General features: G+C 35.3%; 1 protein-coding gene across 2 annotated transcripts in view; it reads right to left on the bottom strand.

Annotated features, from left to right (window-relative positions):
• Window positions 1-373: 373 nt before the first annotated feature.
• Window positions 374-18,748, bottom strand: part of LOC121331274 (neuronal growth regulator 1-like) — a 234,186-nt gene continuing 215,811 nt past the window's right edge. For both annotated transcript variants that reach the window (XM_041278551.1, XM_041278552.1), the window contains one exon: window positions 374-3,021. In XM_041278551.1, coding sequence (XP_041134485.1) covers window positions 2,921-3,021 — 101 coding nt within the window. In that variant the 3' untranslated portion in view covers window positions 374-2,920. The remainder of the gene's footprint in view (window positions 3,022-18,748) is intronic.

The following is an 18,748-nucleotide window of genomic DNA, read 5'->3' as shown; positions in this document are numbered from 1 at the left end:
GTTTTGGATGCATTATAGTTTGTGACAAACATCTCTTAGCTAACCATTACACTCTGTTTCTAAACACCAGTTTAATAATGAGAAGCTCTGTAAAATAGGACACAATCACATTAAACTGTAATGTGGTAAATGAATGAGGTTGGGTAGTGCTGTGGGAGATTTGGGTCGAGCTAACAATTGTTGACTTGTTGACATATACATGATTAGGTTAAAGCGGGGACATTTGGGGCCAAAGGCTAGGTTTAGAAATCAAATGTGTCAGTAAATCATATATATATATATATATATATATAATATATATATATATATATATATATATATATATATATATACACACACACACACACACACACACACACACACTATTATATATATATTGTAATTCCCTTGGAAGTTCTAAAGTGTGTTTATTAATTATTGAAACCAATATATCTGTGTGATAAATAATAGTGTGGTTCATTAAAAACTTCTATTCCGTTTTTTGTGAATAATTAGTGCCATGAAAAAAACAGTGCCCTTTGATTTTATTTATAACACTACAGTAGGCAAACACCTTTGGAAACGGTGGGATGCGGCCCTTCAATAATGACATGAATATTTAAACAACTGTGTCTTAATTATTAATCACTCTTAAAGATACAGTCATTCTTAAAATAGGTCATGTCGTTTTATAAAGAACATTTATCACAGCTGTGTTAAAAGCTTCAAAACAGACGTTTAAAAAAAATATACTCTTTCATTAGCATATCAGCTTTCTCAATTTCTCATTTATTTGCTGTTGACATTATCCTGGCTCTCTAACAGTTCAGTCTATTTATCCTGCCACAATGCTGTATGGTTGATGGAAGTTCTTTCTTCCCATTCATTTCCTGTGTTGCAGATAATAGGAGCTAAACCTTATCCGCATACTTTTCCTTGGGTCCCATTGCCTGAACTTTCTGTGCCCCCTTAATCAGAGTTAAAGTACAAATAAATCCTTGAAAACTAAAATTATCAGCAGCAGAAGATTAACAAATACTATCAAAAGCTGAAGCAATTACATTAAACCTTTGGGGCATTGTATAGGATTATTTTTAATTAACTGTGGTAAATTGTAACTTGAGAATCAAGAAAAAAGAAGACTGGGATTATTATTCATGCATGAATTGCCACTGTCCTATATTAATGTTAGTTTCATCGCCTACACATACTGTATGGCAGGTACAACACAATCAAACATAGCCCTTCTGCCAATGACCTAACGTGGACTATTCTGATGGGAACTGGTATTATTAAGTCGCAATGTATATTAAGTTAAGCCAAGGATCTTTCCAGTTATCTCAAATAGTTTTTAAAGATGTGCATAAATCACTTTAATTTGGTAATGGAAAGAGGGAAAGTCAATATGAATTATTTGCACACCCTCAGCAGACTATACCTGATTTGAACCTCAGAACTGATTTTAATTAGTGTGCCAGTTAGTCCAGGATATCTATCTGCTATAAGGCAATGGTTAATTTGTTTATAAATCCTCAAACAGAAAGACAATTCAAACCTTAGAATACAGTGTTCTCTTTCAATGTTGACCAAGTTCTACCTGCATCAACATGGAGTGAATTGGAAATTCTTCAACAGAAGATGACAGGTATGATTTTTTTTCTCCCTCCATTTTATCTAAAGGTTAAATTGGAAAAATAAATTCTGGTCACGGTTTATATTCCCAGACAATAGTTAACAGTAATAATCTCTAATTTTCTCAGTTTCACAGGTGAAGATTATGGTTGGGACTGTAATAACGGTAATACAATTGAACAATATAAAATTATTAAACAATGTATAATAACAACTGTATGTAACAAATGTATAATTACTGTAGTTTATTGCCTGTTAACAAAAATCAAAATCTTCAAATTACTTTTTGAGGATGCTCTGATAAAAACAGTATAACCCAAAATACAGTACATTAGCCAGACCATGTATATAAACCTTTAAAATACTTTTCAAGTGGTAGAATTGTGGATTTTTATTGATTCAAAATATATACAGCCTTATCCAAATTCAACTGCTAAATGGACAAGAAAACAGCTACCATATACAATATCCATTTAATACATACAGTACTCATGGCTATAACTTTTGTGCAAAAGACCTGACACAACTGAATAAGTCCTGACTGTGTTCCACCTCACCCCCTTTTTACATGATTTCACCACTGCCTTTTCAAAAGGGCATGGATGAACCACAGCAGACAGAGCATGACTGCTTTCATGTTTGATATGTTTTTACTCCCAAGACCAGCAGCTAAACCTTCAAAAACCATAACAGAGTAAATATGCACCCTCTGTGATATTACTGTTCATGTTTTTGACCAAACGAATAACTACTTTCTGAGAATCTTTACTTAAAAATCTTGGCGCGCCTGGCTCCACTGCTTCAGATGTTGGGTATCATTTCATATCAAGACACTTTGTTAGAACACATTTTTTTCTCAAAATAGGGGGTTAAAAGGAATGGCATTCAATGGGGTTTAAATTATAGTATTTTTCTATGTTGATTTCACATCTTGTAATGCTGACTACAGTATTGTTATGTGAATGTATCTTACTTTACATGGGACTTGTCAAACCAGGACATAACATTTTTGAACTATTAAAGATAACAACACGAAAATGACCTAAAAAGTAATTTCTGAGCTTTTACGCTTTGAATAGGACAATGTGTACTGATTCACAAGGTAGATAATCAGAAGAAACGTTGAATTCAGGTATTTACATAATGAGCAATTCTACAGAAGGTGATCATCCCCACATCATGTAATGCTGATTATATCCCACGCTGCTTTTAACAAACTGTACCAGATTGGATCCAGTCGTCAACCATATGAAAGGATTCGTAAATGCTCTTAGGGTTCTTTACATTCGTTGTGAGTGGTGATCTTCTTTTAGTATATGCTGATGTAGGAGGAAAGCGCCAGCATCAGGTACCACCAGGAAAAAAGAACTTCAGCGCTTCCTGTAATCCCATATTGTGCAGTGCTTGGTGCTACAAAGACAAAAGAAACTGTAATTACTAATCATATATTCCACAGTAATCCTTTTAAAAATGCAATATTTTATTCAATGCCGCGGGTGAAAAGCTGTGTTCAATATAATTACAGGGAGGATGTCTTTTTAACCGGAACGTATTTCATTATGTTCACGCTTGACTTATCAATGCAACCTTTTGCAATCATTTTTGCATTATTTAGACAATGAACCAATTAATATTCACATTTAGATTCTATTCGTACATTCATTAGGCAATCCGTTTCAATGCTTTGAGAGTTACAATCACTGTAAAAACAGTACAGAAGTATTTCAATAATTGACATGCTCATATTTACATACATGGTGTGAATAGACATATTTAATGCCCAACTGAGAAATAATTAGAGAAAAGCTGGTATGTAGAATGGTAGCCCTGTTATATACTATAATACTATAATTGAACTATTGCCTGACATCCTTACACCACCAGGCAATAGTCTCCATCTGTCATGTCATTGGTTCACATCACTGTTAGTCCTGCCCCCTTTCAAATAAACACCTTTCTCCCCTGCATTACTCACAACATGAGACAATGGCTGAACACAGATTCTTTGACTTAACAGAAAATTAATTCAAAACATACTACAAAAGAAAGATGCTCCAAACACTAAAATGATGATTTAAAAGTCACTATCACTGTTTTCCGACTTTCTGAAATTGAAACAAATTCAACTCGACGCAAACAAATAAGATGTGCTGGATATAAACTGGATTATGCATCGGTCAGTAAACCAGAAGGACAAGGTATGCGGTATGAACAAAAACATTTTCTGTTATTTATTTTCTTATGCAGTATCACCTATAATTAAACAAAATATATAAAGTCGTATTTATGATCCAACCTTACCTCATTTATTTTCTTATTAAATATCTACTGCAAATTCAGCCATAGTGGAAAATTAAATGCACGATGGGAAGACAATGTCAGTAACAATAGTCTTCCCTTGGGTCACTTTTCTACCATAGCCCTCCTCTCCAGCCCATATTTACTATCTATCTATCTATCTATATATATATATATATATATATATATATATATATATATATATATATATATATATATATACAGACACACACACACACACACACAGTGGTTTGCAGAAGTATTGACCCCCCCTGCAAAGTTTTCACATTTTGTTGGCACCTGACCGTACTCCACAATGCTTTCAAATTAGACTTTACATATAGAATCTACACAGACTACTCTACATTGATAGAGTAAATGCATATAGAATATAAATAAGTAAGATTTACAGAGAAAAACAGATTAATCTCAGTTGCATAAGTACTCAACCCCTTCGCTACTGCAGTCCTAAATCAGCTCAGATGCAAATGATTTGTTTGAAAGGTCACTAAATTAGTGAAATTCTTTCAGCCTGTGTGTACTCAGAGTGGTTTAACTTTTAGATAATTTCCCTCAGGTAGATAAAGACTTTCAAGCTGCAACTCACGTAGTGATCCAACAAAGCAACCTTTTGAAACAAGTCAGGGATATAGTGCTATACAGGCACAAAACAGGAGAAGGGTACAAGAAAATTTCAAAGGCACTGATTATCCATCTTAGCACAGTGAAGTCCATTATTATGCATCATACCACCCAGACACTACCCAGATCAGGTCGCCCTCCCGAAATGAGCAGCTGGGCAAGCAAGAAACTGGTTCGGGATGTCACTCTGAAGCCAACAATGGACTTGAGAGATTCTGTGTCTAAGATGGGAGTCAGTGTTCACACATCAACAATAAGCCGGTCCCTACACAAAGCTGGCCCGTCTGGATGGGTGGCAAGAAAGAAGCTATTACTCAAAAAGCCTCATCTTAACCCTTTGTTACCGGACCGTTCTAATTTCGTGCATTTTGGACCGGTGACGCGCTCTGTATTATGTAATGTCTCACAACAATAATAAGCCGTGTGGTAATCAACCCAGTCTTTTTTAAGCTTGTTATTGAGTAAACCTAGGCCCTAGAAACAAAATAAAACATGTTTCCCTCTGTACTTTTAATGATACACTTCAAGGAAGTCGTGTACAGGGACTTTAAAGCCAAGTTGTACAGGAAGTTTGTGATATACCATGTAAACACAGCACGAAGACAATGCAGACATCTCATCTACAGCTGTTTTTGAAGATAATTATTTCAGGGACATGCAATTCAATACGGGTTTCGATTCAATATGTAATATTATATTTTTTGTGAGATATATATATATATATATATATACACACTATCAGTCAAAAGTTTTAGAACACCTCCATTTTTCCATTTTTTTTAAATTTCCGCAGTTTAATGTCTCAATGTACTCTGAAATTAAAGCATAGAACAAATAAACAATTGGAGATAAAAAAGAAATCATGGAATCGTTTTGTTTAACAAAATTTAATCTAAATCTTTGACTCATCAAAGTAGCCACCTTTTGCAGATATAACAGCCGAACACACTCGTTTCTTTCTACAATGGAAATCAAATACTGTTCGGAAAGTTCTTCCCAACACTGTTGCAGAAGTTCCCACAAATGTATTGCACTTGTAGGTTGCTTTGCTTTCACCCTTCTGTCCAGTTCATCCCAAACCAGCTCGATGGGGTTTAAGTCTGGCGACTGTGCTGGCCATTCTATGATTTGAAGCCTACCGTTTGTGCTTTTCTTCTAAGGAAGTTCTGACATAGCCTGGAGGTATGTTTTGGATCATTATCTTGCTGTAGGATGAACCCCTGACCAACTAGGCGTATACCAGAGGGTATTGCATGGGCTGCAAAATGCTGTGGTAGCCGTTTTGGTTCAGGGTGCCACTCACTCTGTGCAAGTCGCCGACTCTGGATCCAGCAAAAGAGCCCCAGACCATCACGCTTCCTCCTCCATGTTTGACAGTTGGTGTCACACCCCAAGGAACCATCCTTTCGCCTACTAGACGGCGTACAAAAACCCTGCGTGATGAACTGAAGATTTCAAATTTTGATTCATAGGTGCATAAGACCTTCTTCCAGTCTTCAGTAGTCCACTGGCAGTGCTTCATGGCCCAGGCAAGCCTCTTTTTCTTATTTTGCCATCTTAGCAATGGCTTTCTTATTGCCACTCGACCTGTCAAACCTGCAGCTCGAAGTCTTCTCTTCACAGTTGAAACTGAGACTTGCTTACTTCGACCAGTGTTAAGCTGTGCTTGAAGCTGTTGTCCTGTGAGCCGTCTATCACGCAAGCTGTTGACTCTCAGAAATTTGTCTTCTGATTCTTTGTGGCTTTGGGTCTGCCAGACCTCTTCCAGTTTCCTCTAGTTTCCAAGTGCCTTTTGATGGTGTAGGAAACTGTACTCACTGTATATATATATATAGTTATACACACACATACATACATACATATTCACACACCTCAAGGCGAGTCTGTATATTTAACGTATATGGACACCCTGAAGGGCCTTATTGCATTTATAATCCAGGTCAAACAGTGAATTTGAAGAAAAAAAAAGCATAATCATGGTTTCGGGAAAAGATTAGTTTTTTATTAAATATATTTATGCAAATAAAGTACTCCCATTTATAACTCTGAACTACACACCAAGTTAAACTGAGTAAATTAATTTAAATAAAACATGTCAAAGAAAGAACATCTTTATTTTTGATTCACTGAAACGATACAACAGAGGGATGAGATGGCACTGAGCTATTTTTTCCTCTCGATGCAGAGACAGCGTTTGAGCAGAGACAGGAGGAATAAAAATAAATTCAACAATGTCTCGGCTTTCAGTAATTTTTCAAGGTATGTGCAGAAGTGACTTTTTGTGTTTTTCTGTAGCGTTTACAAACTGCTAGAAATACACTATTTAAGTGACATTCAGGGTGAGTGAACATAAAAACAGCAAATTTTAATGTTTTTTATTTTTGGTATTTTTTTGTTTTGCTATCTTCCAGTTCATTTAATTGTTCATCATCCAAATCAGCATGTATATTTACTACTTTTGGGCTTTTCTGCAGGTAATTGTTCACTCAGTTTCATCATTCAATTGCTGTGTACAGCTATAACTGTAAGCAAGGCTACCAATACATGACAGTTTACATACCCCAATGGAAATGTATAATTTGTAGAAATTTCTCGAAAACAAATAATTTTAGGAAACATCTTTTGTAGCAAATGTTTTGCTTTTGTGGATGAGGGGAAAAAAGTTGTAAGAAATACAATTATTTATGTCAGCATTGTTTTTGCAAAACTCCAAAAATGCTAATTCAAAAGTATTCATACCCTTTGATGTGATGATAGTACTGTCTGCAAGTCGCTAGAAATTTCAATATGATAATGCAGACAATTCTAGAAAAGTCTAGAAAAAGCAGAATTGTAGGTGAACATTCTTAGAGAATATAAAAGGGTTAGGCATAGGATGATTACTGTCATTACCAATATCAATATGGGAAAAAGTAAAGAGCTATCTGAAGACCTTAAACATGATTTATTGTCGTAAAGCTGGAGAAGGATACATGAAGATTTCCAAGCATTTGAGTATCCCAATTTCAACTATTGTTTCTATTATCAAGAAGTACAAGACTCATGGTACTGTCACGATGCTCCCTTGATCTGGAAAAAAGAAGGTTCTTTCACCAAGAACAAGTAAAAGAATTGTGAGGAAGGTTAACACTAGAACTGCCATGCGAGTCAATATGACCCATTTTGGATTTAAAACGTTAAGTACTCTTCTGTTGTAAATCGTATGTGTCTGTCAGTTTTTTACTTTACCTAAAAATATGAATTAAATATCCTGAGGCATTTGATAGCCAGAATCGCAAAAATGATAGTTATAAACAATTCTACCTAGAACCGCCACGTGGGTCAATTTGCACCAAGAATTACAATGCATGTCTATTTTTGGAAACACTTAATAATAAGGCAACACTTGTTATAAACATGTTATAAATATATAATATATGCTTAATAACCATATTATAGAGTGTTAATAAAGCATTATAGGTGGTTACTAACCATGCAATAGCCATAGACAGAATTACGGTTTTATAAATGGGACCGTTTTTAGTCACCTATTGTACTCAACACTGTCAATGGCTATTGCATGGTTTTAAACCATATATAATGCTTTATTAACACTCTATAACATGGTTGTTAAGCATCTATTATATATTTATAAAACATTAATAAGCAGCACCTTAATATAAAGTGTTACCATTTTTTTTTATATAATGTAAGATATTCAATTCTTTTGGTAAATGCAGCAAACAAGACACCTCCTCCTAGCACACACGTTTTTTTTTTTTTATTTCAAGCCTTTCTTTGTTTGTAGACTGACTATGAGAGATTGCTATGATTGTGAATTTGTCAAGATGCCAACTCAGTGAAAGCCTAGTTGCTTATTTTTCAATGTACCTGGGAGAAGCAGTCCTTCGTTTTGTTCCACAAATACAACTGGGAATATATCAGAAGGAAACATTTAATCTTGAAAGTAGTCATTTTGATTGGAATACGACAAGCTGCACTCAGATTCATACAGCAAACTGAAATGACAGGTAGGATAACAACTTATGTGCCTAATATGAAACTATAACTTTTAGAAAAAAAAAAAAAATTGGTTTTACAGTTTTGTATGTACATACCCATTTCTTTTGAAATGTATATTTTATCATATTTTTTCACTGCTTGTAGTCATGCTATATGTGCGCTCATTTTGAAAATAAAGTCACTTTGACCAATACATTTTTAACTGCTTCGTTATGAAAATGAAAGACACACTATCAGATACAACTCAAAGGTTTTATTTATGAACGTCATATCTAACATTTGAATTGTAGAAACACTATTTAAATGGAAAACTCAAACTAAAGATCCTCAATCGGATTTAGATTGGGACTTTGACTAGGCCATTCCAGAACCTTGATTTTATTCTTCTTAACCATTCTGAAGTAGATTTTGATGTTTGCTTTGGAGCATTGTTGTGTTGAAACATCCAGTTGTGCTTTAAACCAAGTTTTGTAACGGAGGGTTTCAGATGATTGGCCAATATGTTTTGATATGCTATAGAATCCATTTCACCATGTATTGGAACTCAATTTCCTGTGCCATTAGAGGAAAAACAGCCCAGTGGAAAGATATTATCAGCTCCATGCTTGACAGTAGGTATGGTGTTCTTTTCTTTTGACTTTCTCCAAATGTAATGACTATCAGTGTGACCAAATAGCTTGATTTTTGTTTCATCACTCCACAAAACCTTTCACCAGAATTCATATCCATTATTCAAAAAGCCATTTTGCAAATTTAAGTGATTGTCCTTGCAACATTTTCCAAAGAGTGGCTTTTTCCTTGTTCTGTGACCATTAAGACCTTCACCATGCAATACTCGCCCTGTGGTTGAAATGGAAACCCCAGTCACACTTGCAGACAATTCACTCTGAATATCTCTGGCAGTCAATCTCAGATTGTTATTAACCTTCCTCACAATTTTTTTACTTGTTCTTGTGAAAGAACCGTCTTTCTTCCAGATCGAGGGACCGTTGTGACAGTACTATGAGTACTTTGTACTTCATGATAATAGAAACATTAGTTGAAATTGGGATTCTTAAACGCTTGGAAATCTTTTTGTATCCTTCTCCAGCTTTATGACAATAAATCATTTTCTTCAGCTAGTTCTTTACTTTTTCCCATATTGACATTGGTAATGACAGTAATCATCCTATCTCTGACCCTTTTATACTCTAAGAATGTTCACCTACAATCCAGCATTTTGTAGACTTTTCTAGAATTAGGTTGTGCATTATCATATTGAAATGTAGAGCTCCTTGTAAACAATACTATCACAGCATTAAAGGGAATGAATACTTTTGAATTAGAATTTTTGGAGTTTTGCTAAAAGTTGCTGAAATAATTGTAGACATCTAGGCCTATGTCTTGTTACTTTTCTCATCCACAAAAGCAAAACTTTTGCTACAAAAGATTTTTCCATTTATTTTTTTTGTTTTCAAGAAATAAAATAAAAGCAGGTATATGAAAACAAGTATGTATTGTACTCCCAGTCTAAACTGTAACATTAATGTGTACAGTCAAATAATTCAAGAAAAGGGTCTACTGAATCTAAACAGAGGTGAGCGTTAATACCACCACTGAGATAGTTCAAATATATTATCAAAATCAAACATCTAACTGTGTATGTGAGTCTCTATGTTAAGTGCCTGAGAAGGTCCAGTTTCATTATTTAAACAACAATGGTAATGTTTGGATACATTTAATAGACCTTACAATGTGATAACCACAGGCTCCCGGGCTAGCCGGACGTTCCGGGACAACCAAAAAAATCTTTCGGACAACATGTTTTTTTTGGCTGTTTGCCCAACGGGCAATCCGATTTTTTTACTCTACAACAAGATAGCGTTCTATGCTTTAATCAAACAGCGGTTTCTCAATCGAGATTCCGATGACAGATCATCCTGGTAAAACACGTTTAAAGGGATCAATGTTTTTCATTGGTAATGCTTGAGTGATTTCCGGGGTGACGTACACATTGCTTGTGACCAAATCCCGCGAGGATAGCCTCGGGTAACACCCCTGACAACTCAAGCAATCCTATCTCGTCAATGCACTGGTATATGTCACATGACCGTGTCTGCTCCAGTGGAACAAGGGGTAAAATGGACACTACAGCCAAAGTATACACTTTTATATTGAAGGCTAAGATTTTTTAAACAAAGTTACAGACTGGAATTACAAGCTACAGTACTCTGCTCACCAAGATTCAAACTTTGTTTTCTTGTTGTTACCTTTACTAAATCATTAACATTATTTCCCAACCCAGGAAAAAAAAATCGAATACGATAATTATCACAGACTCAGATTTAGCACGTAGCATATTGACATCGCTCTTTTCATTTCTTTAATATGATTAATAAAATGTACCGGTAATTTTATTTTAAATGTATGGTGCTTGCTTATAACTTACAGTACCAAGTGCAGCAACAGTCTCAGGTCCAAACTGTCAGCCGAGTGTAGATATGCCTCGCCTTATATGGCCATCATTGTACGATTAAATACTGATTTTTTTAAAATGATTATTTTTTTAAATCAAAGTGCTGCAGACGTTGGCTCGTACAGATCTATGCAACCGGCACGGCAAAGCAACATTGATTTTTTTTTTTTTTTTTTAATTTTTAATTTTTTTTTTTTTAATGAGGAACGAAACCAAGATTTCAATTAACATTTACAATTGAAACAAAACTGAAACTTTGATGCTCTTTGATTGGGGGGGGGGGGGGGGGGGGGGTACTGTATTCTTCAACGAATAGGATATAGCCAGAATACAGGATGCAACATGCCACAAATAGGTACTGTACTAGTTGTAATTCTACTTTTATTCACAATCTCATTGCTATCACTATTACTAGTGCTAGTTGTGACAAATACTGTACTAATAAAGAAAATCAAAGCGTAAAACAGTACTAATATTATTAATAATTAAGCTAATGCCTTTATCCAAGGTGACTTCCTTAATTTACGCCAGCAGCTTATATTGTTTGTTTTGGATTGTCCTTTTACTATAGTGAACAAAAGGCTTTGGACACAAACAGGGTTGTTATAGTGAAGATGCACTGTATTTAGACTTGTATGCTTAATATACGCCACTTGCACATTTTAATATATAATGTGTGCACATTTGTTATTTCATTTTTGTTATTTTTCACCTCCCATAGTGTTGAACATTTAACAGAGGGTATAAATTATTAGTTTGGATCAGAATCCAATATCATTCCTTACAAAAAAGGTAACATACTGCAAGTATACTTGTGCCAAAATTGTCAGATTTTAATATACTATTGGCACCATTATACTATCCTATTTTGACACAAGTATACTTGCAGTATACAACTTTTTATATTCTCTTTGTAAATAATGCAACACAGTTCTCAAATATTGGACATTTCTTAGATTGTATCTTACTTCTCTTTTGCATACCTGCATTGTCTCTTGCTAGTTATGCACCTCCAGATTCTGACAAATACTTTTAGAAAACCAGGATCAACTTCTGCTCTGGATCGAAAAGTTATAATGTTCTGCGGCTGCCCGCCAATGTGGATAACTATCAAAAAACTAGTAGAAACTAACAACACAAGTTTGGGAAAAAATAAAAATGGAAGTCTGGAATTTTGATGTTGAAAAAGTATGTGAACCCTGAGATATTGTACCTATCTTGAGTACAGTGTACTATGTACAAATCGCAGTCCATAGGCCAATTATGGGCAACTTGACATTTTTTTTGGACAATAAAATGTCTACAATGGATTGCCTGAAGGGCAAGTACCATTACCAAAATTTTGCGAGCCCTGGGCTAAGCCTAGCCTCTAGTGCAGTGGTACTCAACTCTGGCCCTCGAGGTTGAATCCAGTCCAGGTTTTTACTCCAATCAGGTTCCAATGTAGTTCATTGAAGCTGCTAAGAGGCAATTACCTAATTCAGGACCTGGTTGGAACAAAGACAGGAATAGACTAGCCCACAAAAAAACAAAGGCACTAATTCAATAAAAGTGTGCCTGGAGAGAGTGCCGAGACTGAATGGTATGGTACGCTTACAGAACTGTAAGGGAAACAGTGTCTACATGTAAGCAGTGCCACTTGCCTCACCTTCACAAAAAAATAAACAATAAGAAACTCCTTGCCACACACACTGTTTAACTATCACTTACAATTACAAGGCCATTGATAATTTTTCAAACCTTGTCCCATGGACAAAGGTTGATAGGCACATTAAAGTTTAAGCAGGACTAGGATCAGGTATTCTCAATTCCTCAAGCCAAAATCTCACTCTGTTCTGAACCCCCATCATAATGATGGAAGCCATGTATATAAGTAGCATTACAACCTCTGACCTTCAACTCAGGAGATTTCATTCCAACCTTCCGAGTCTCATTAGCCGCTGTCAAGTTTAAATATATTATTTAATATTGCATTTGCAGCGCTTCCAACCTGCTTGCAGCTAGTGATGTGGTTAGGTGGGTATTTTCTACACACACTGAAACAAACAGGATAATCTTCATGTCCATAGGGATGAGTAACACTGCATTAAGCAGTGGCCAAGGGAGTTATCTGGAATTTACATATGTTAGACTGCAGGCTTTGATGCCACAATATTATTTTACACCTGTACCATTGTAAATCCCCTAAAGGAACCTTGTTTTCATGCCTATCTGGCCATATGCAAAATGCAGTAATACACTGGAAAATGGGAAACATTTACTGACAATAATGGTAATGAGTCAAACAGAAACCCCCCACAGGCACACTGCAATGATTAGAATACTTTGTACAGTTTCTACGAGGGTTGAGAGAAACCTGACCACTGTAATACTTGCAGTGTCCCCACATTAGCAATCTTAGTATTGCTGTAGCTAAGCGGTGGTGGTAACCAAGGAGACCAATTCAGAGCTTGCATAGCCATTTTGCTGTATCAGAAGATGCAATTCTCATCAAACAAGATAACTGACCTGCTCTGCAGCCATTTTACAAAGTATCAAGATTTCATTTCTCTTCCAGCAAAATAAATTGTAGGCAAATTGATAAACTCTGTAAATTCAACAAAATATAGGGCTATAGGAAAGATATATATATATATATATATATATATATATATATATATATATATATATATATATATATATATATATATATAGACACACACACACACAAAATAAGTCAGTGCAATGCATTATTGTCTGTTCAACGTAAATTGAAAAGCTTTGGACGTGCTCATTTTAAAGCAGTCAGGGGAGGGTTACAGACTTTCAGAAACAGCAGTTAATAAAAGTGCTTTGGACTGATTTGTAATTACTGTTAGTTGAACTAAAATTAATAAAATTAAGACAGCTTTTGATGAGGCCGTATCAGAACATGAATTCATTAACTTAAAAGGAAAGTGTTTTTTCCTGGTGGACAATACTTGAAGCACATTCATCATAAATTGAAATAATTTGAATAATTTAAAGGAAATACCAACATCAATCATCTACATACTGACCTCAAACCAGTACCCCTATTCTAAAAATGTCACAATTAATGATGAATGAGCTATAAACATTAAACTTGTGGCCTCATTGCCACAGAGTGATTGATCATTGCTATGCAAAACAGTAGGGCCAAAGCCTTCTGGTATAATACATTTGTGGGGTTGTCTATAGAGACAGTGAGGTCTAATCTATCTGAAACAAAAACACATTTGAAGTGTGAAAAAACAGCAAGTTATCAAAAGTGTCCAGCCATTTAAAGTGGAGATATAAAAAATAGAAGCCAAGTTTCAAGAAACCATTTGGGCAACCTTGGCCAGCACAAAGCAAATAAGCACAATTGTAAAAGCGGTGGGGGTCAAGGTTGCCCCAATTGTTTCTACTAACTTGGTTTGTGTTTTTGATGCAAGTTCGATCCTCTTTTATTGTGCCTGAAAAACACAAGCCAAGTTAGCCTATGTTTCAGATATCACGTCTTTTTTCACTTAATGGCTAATAACATGCACACATGGAATAACATGGAAATAGCAAAATTATGCACCCTATATTGAGGCAATGTATTGCTGTTTGGATAGGGTAAATGTAAATCCATTTAAAATTAGGACGGTATATATATATATATATATATATATATATATATATATATATATATATATATATATATATTAATAGTATAAATTTCAATACACAGTAACCATAACATAAAAGACAGCTGAGAAACTGAACAGACAACAAGTCCTGCAACAAAGTAGTTGTCTGGGTCGTTACAATATATTTTTTAATTTGAAAGTAAAAATATATGAAAGCATGACAACCTTTTTGTACAAAAATGTTCACTAATATACAATTAAACAAGAACTGTTGAGTATTTATTTTTATTTCATATACTACTAAATGGCAGTGTTTATATCTGATAGTGAAAAATAAATACATGTCATAGATAAAGGCAGAAATAAATGTCTATGTATTGATTTATGTATTCATTTATTTAAATATGTATTAATGTATTTATTTATTTATTTATTTATGTTTTTTTACCAAATATATAGGCTATTCTTCAGCATAGCTACTTTTCAGAAAAATGAACATTCCTTTTTGTCCAGTGGGGACAACAAATAGCGTAACTCTCATCAACCAGTATCAAAAGGAAACCGTACTTCCTTGCACCAATAGTGACAACAATGAGCATTACACACTGACAGGAAACCAACATTTTTCAGATCTCAAGATCAGAATCTCAGAATGACGATGACTCAAAAAGTCTCCAATGTCTCGAGAATTTTCAGCTGGCTGACTTCATCTTTCAAAATACTGCTTGCTTTCTCAACTAATCGTGTATCGTGTAATAATATAGCACTGACAGTATAACACAACACGCTTGCAAACTGAAGGTTTCAATGATGATAGACATATATATATATATATACATATATATATATATATATATATATATATATATATATATATATATATATATATATAGTGGTTCTCAAAAGTATTCACCCCCCCTTGGACTTGTAAATATGTCTGGGCTTTGTATGGGCCACTCCAGGACATTGACCTTTTTGTTTTTAAAAAAGATCTTCTCCCAAGTCCCAGGTCTCTTGCAGACTTCAGCAGGTTTTCCTCCAGGATTTCTCTGTACTTTGCTGCATCCATTTTGCTCTCTATCTTCACAAGCTTTCCAGGCCCTGACACAGAGAAGCATCCCCATAGCATGATGCTGACACCACCATGCTTCACGGTAGGGATGGTGTTCTCAAGATGATGTGCGGTGTTAGGCTAGCGCCAAAGATAGCACTTAGCGTTGAGGCCAAAAAGCTCTATTTTGGTCTCATCAGACCATAGAATCTTCTTCCACGGTCTCAGAGTCTCCTACATGCCTTCTGGCAAACTCTAGCTGAGACTTGATGTGAGTTTTTATCAACAATGGCTTTCTTTTTGTCACTCAGTTTTGTGAAGCACCCAGACTATTGTTGCCGTATGCACAGTGTCTCCCAGCTCAGCCGTGGAAGACTGTAACTCCTTTAGAGTTGCCATAAGCCTCTTGGTGGCCTCCCTGACTAGTGCCCTTTTCCCCCAGATTTTTTGAGGACAGTCTGTTCTAGACAGATTCACAGTTGTGCCATATTCTCTCCTTTTCTTAATAATGGATTTTACTGTGCTCCGGGGGATATTCAATGACTTGGAAATGTTCTTATATCCTACCCCTGATTGGTGCTTTTGAAGAACCTTATTCTGGATTTGTTTTGAATGTTCCTTCAACTTCATGATGTATATTTTGTTAGGAAATGTACTAACCAACTGTGGGACCACCCAGCGACAGGTGTATTTAACCTATAATCATGTGAAACACCTTAACTGCACACAGGTGGACTCCATTCAACTAATTATGTGACTTCTAAAGACAATTGGTTGCACCAAAGCTTATTTAGGTGTGTCATAGCAAAGGGGGTGAATACTTATGCAATCAATTATTTTCTGTTTTATATTTGTAATTAATTTGGAACAATTTATAGATTTTATTTTTTACTTTGAGATTATGGACTTTTTATGTGTTGATCAGTGGCAAAAACTCCTAATTAAATCCCTTTTGATTCCATGTTATAACATAATAAAATGTGGAAAAGACCAAGGGAGGGTCTTTATATTGGACCCTGACTCCCCCCGATAAAACACAGGAGTGGTTGTACTGTATTTGTTATGAGCCTATTTTTTGCAGTCAAATGTTCAATTTTAAAACAGAAATAAATCATTTAATATAAATGATATAGACATCACAATAAGTTCATTCAAAATAAATGCGTTCTAGTATATTTCCATGTTGACAAACAAGTTAATTGTCATTAAACTCGGATGTCCTGTAATATACATATGTGTAGATAAAAGTGCCTGGGGTTTGCAAAAATCTACCAAAAAACTGTCAGCAAAAGGAGGAGAAGGGCATTTTACCTTACTTTGGCGACTTATTTCTCTTACTGTATGACAGGTATTGACTTTTTTTCTGAATTTCACCTAAGAGTGTTGGGAACTACAAATTAAAAGTGAAATGGTGCTTTTGTCTGATTTACTTTTGCTGCGCCAATACCCTGAAAACACGTAAACTATCCTTGCTGTGCAGAGAGTCTCTGGCAGTTGTCACTGATAATTGCCGTGAGGAACTACCATTTCTCTCAATTGTTATGGAATAGTACTGGATCCAAATACTGGCACTACAATGAGATAATTAAATCTTAGAACCAAGAAAAATCAAACACTAGTGTATGCTAGCAAACAGATGCAAATGTCCATGGAAAACATAAAAACATTCCTGTCAGTCTGCCCGGGTAAGATGGGAATGGGCTAGGTGCCATGTACTGTAATGTCAACACAGAGACAGTGAAATCGGAATCCTTTTTTCAGAGCTTACTGCTTCTCATGTTTTGACTGACAGGCGATTATTTGTTTGGAGACTTAAGGGCAAGTGCTATAACAAGGACTGTTCTGTCCAGAGGGAGAATTACATTTAATGGCAAAATACTCCTCAAGACTATACTCTATACTAGAATAGCATGGCTTGGTTTTGCTTAGCTGCTAGAGGCGGTCCAGTGCCCAACTGAACACATTGTGAATTTAGGTGAATAAGCCCAGGGACACAAGGCATGCAGGGTGACCTTCATCATAGATAATGCCGTTAAGAAGTTTTAATGAAGCACTGAAGGCATTTTTCCCCATAGTTTTGTGTTAAATAGAGTAGATAAAATACAATCTTAATCATGGATCTCCTTTATATAAAAATGGAAAGAGCCCATTGAGACCAACACGTCTGTTACAAGAGGCTTCTGGCAAGGCAGCCAATAGAGTACTTCCAGCAGCAGCGTCTTACAATTTACATAAACACATTCATGCAGCTAATACCAGCATACATCAGCAGAGGATTAAAAACCTGTTATTTAATAGTTTGTTGCCAAGAAACCATTGAATGACCCTTAATACATGTCTGAAATGCAGATACAGAGATGGCAGAACTAATGGATACAGGGAGTTTATTCCAGATGCAAAGGGTGTAGCTAATGCAAAGTCTATGTGCCAGATGTTGCAGCAGCTTTAGGAATCAACCAATACTGTAACAAGCTGGCTCCAGAACTTAAAACTGAAGTGCCTTGTAATCATGTTCAATATAAAACCATAATATAATTAATTTACTACATGATTCAGTGTGTCACATTGGCTACTAGGGTCAAAAGTAAACTTTCTTGTTGTTCCATGAATATTATACTTCAGTTCTCAAAAAAGACAACAACTTATGAGTTAACATTCATTCTCAATGCTACATCTATTTAGGTTTAAATATAGGTGAATGATGAAGTAAAAATTATTTTGCTTTGGTTGTTCTACATTTAACCAGAATATTCAGTGCAGAAAGACCACCAAATACTTCAATTGAAATCGGAGACAGAACTTACACAGAGGTTAATTAATTATTCACTTAATTGAAATAACAATATTTGGTAAAATTGTATAGAAGGAAAACATATGCTGCTCCTGCTTAGCTTTTTTTATATATTATCTCTTTACCACATTCTCATCAGAAAGGCCACATTAGTCACAAATATTAAAGGCAATCTATGCAGTTTCTGAGCAACCAAGGCATTCACGATTCGTTGAAACACAAAGACCATGTGAAAGACAAAATCACATGGTCTCAAATTTGGTTACCTCCTCTTCAAAAGAAGT

The sequence above is a fragment of the Polyodon spathula genome, chromosome 18 (genome assembly GCF_017654505.1).
Source record: "Polyodon spathula isolate WHYD16114869_AA chromosome 18, ASM1765450v1, whole genome shotgun sequence".
NCBI classification, from domain to species: Eukaryota; Metazoa; Chordata; class Actinopteri; order Acipenseriformes; family Polyodontidae; genus Polyodon; species Polyodon spathula.
This window is presented reverse-complemented; position numbering and strand designations above follow the sequence as displayed.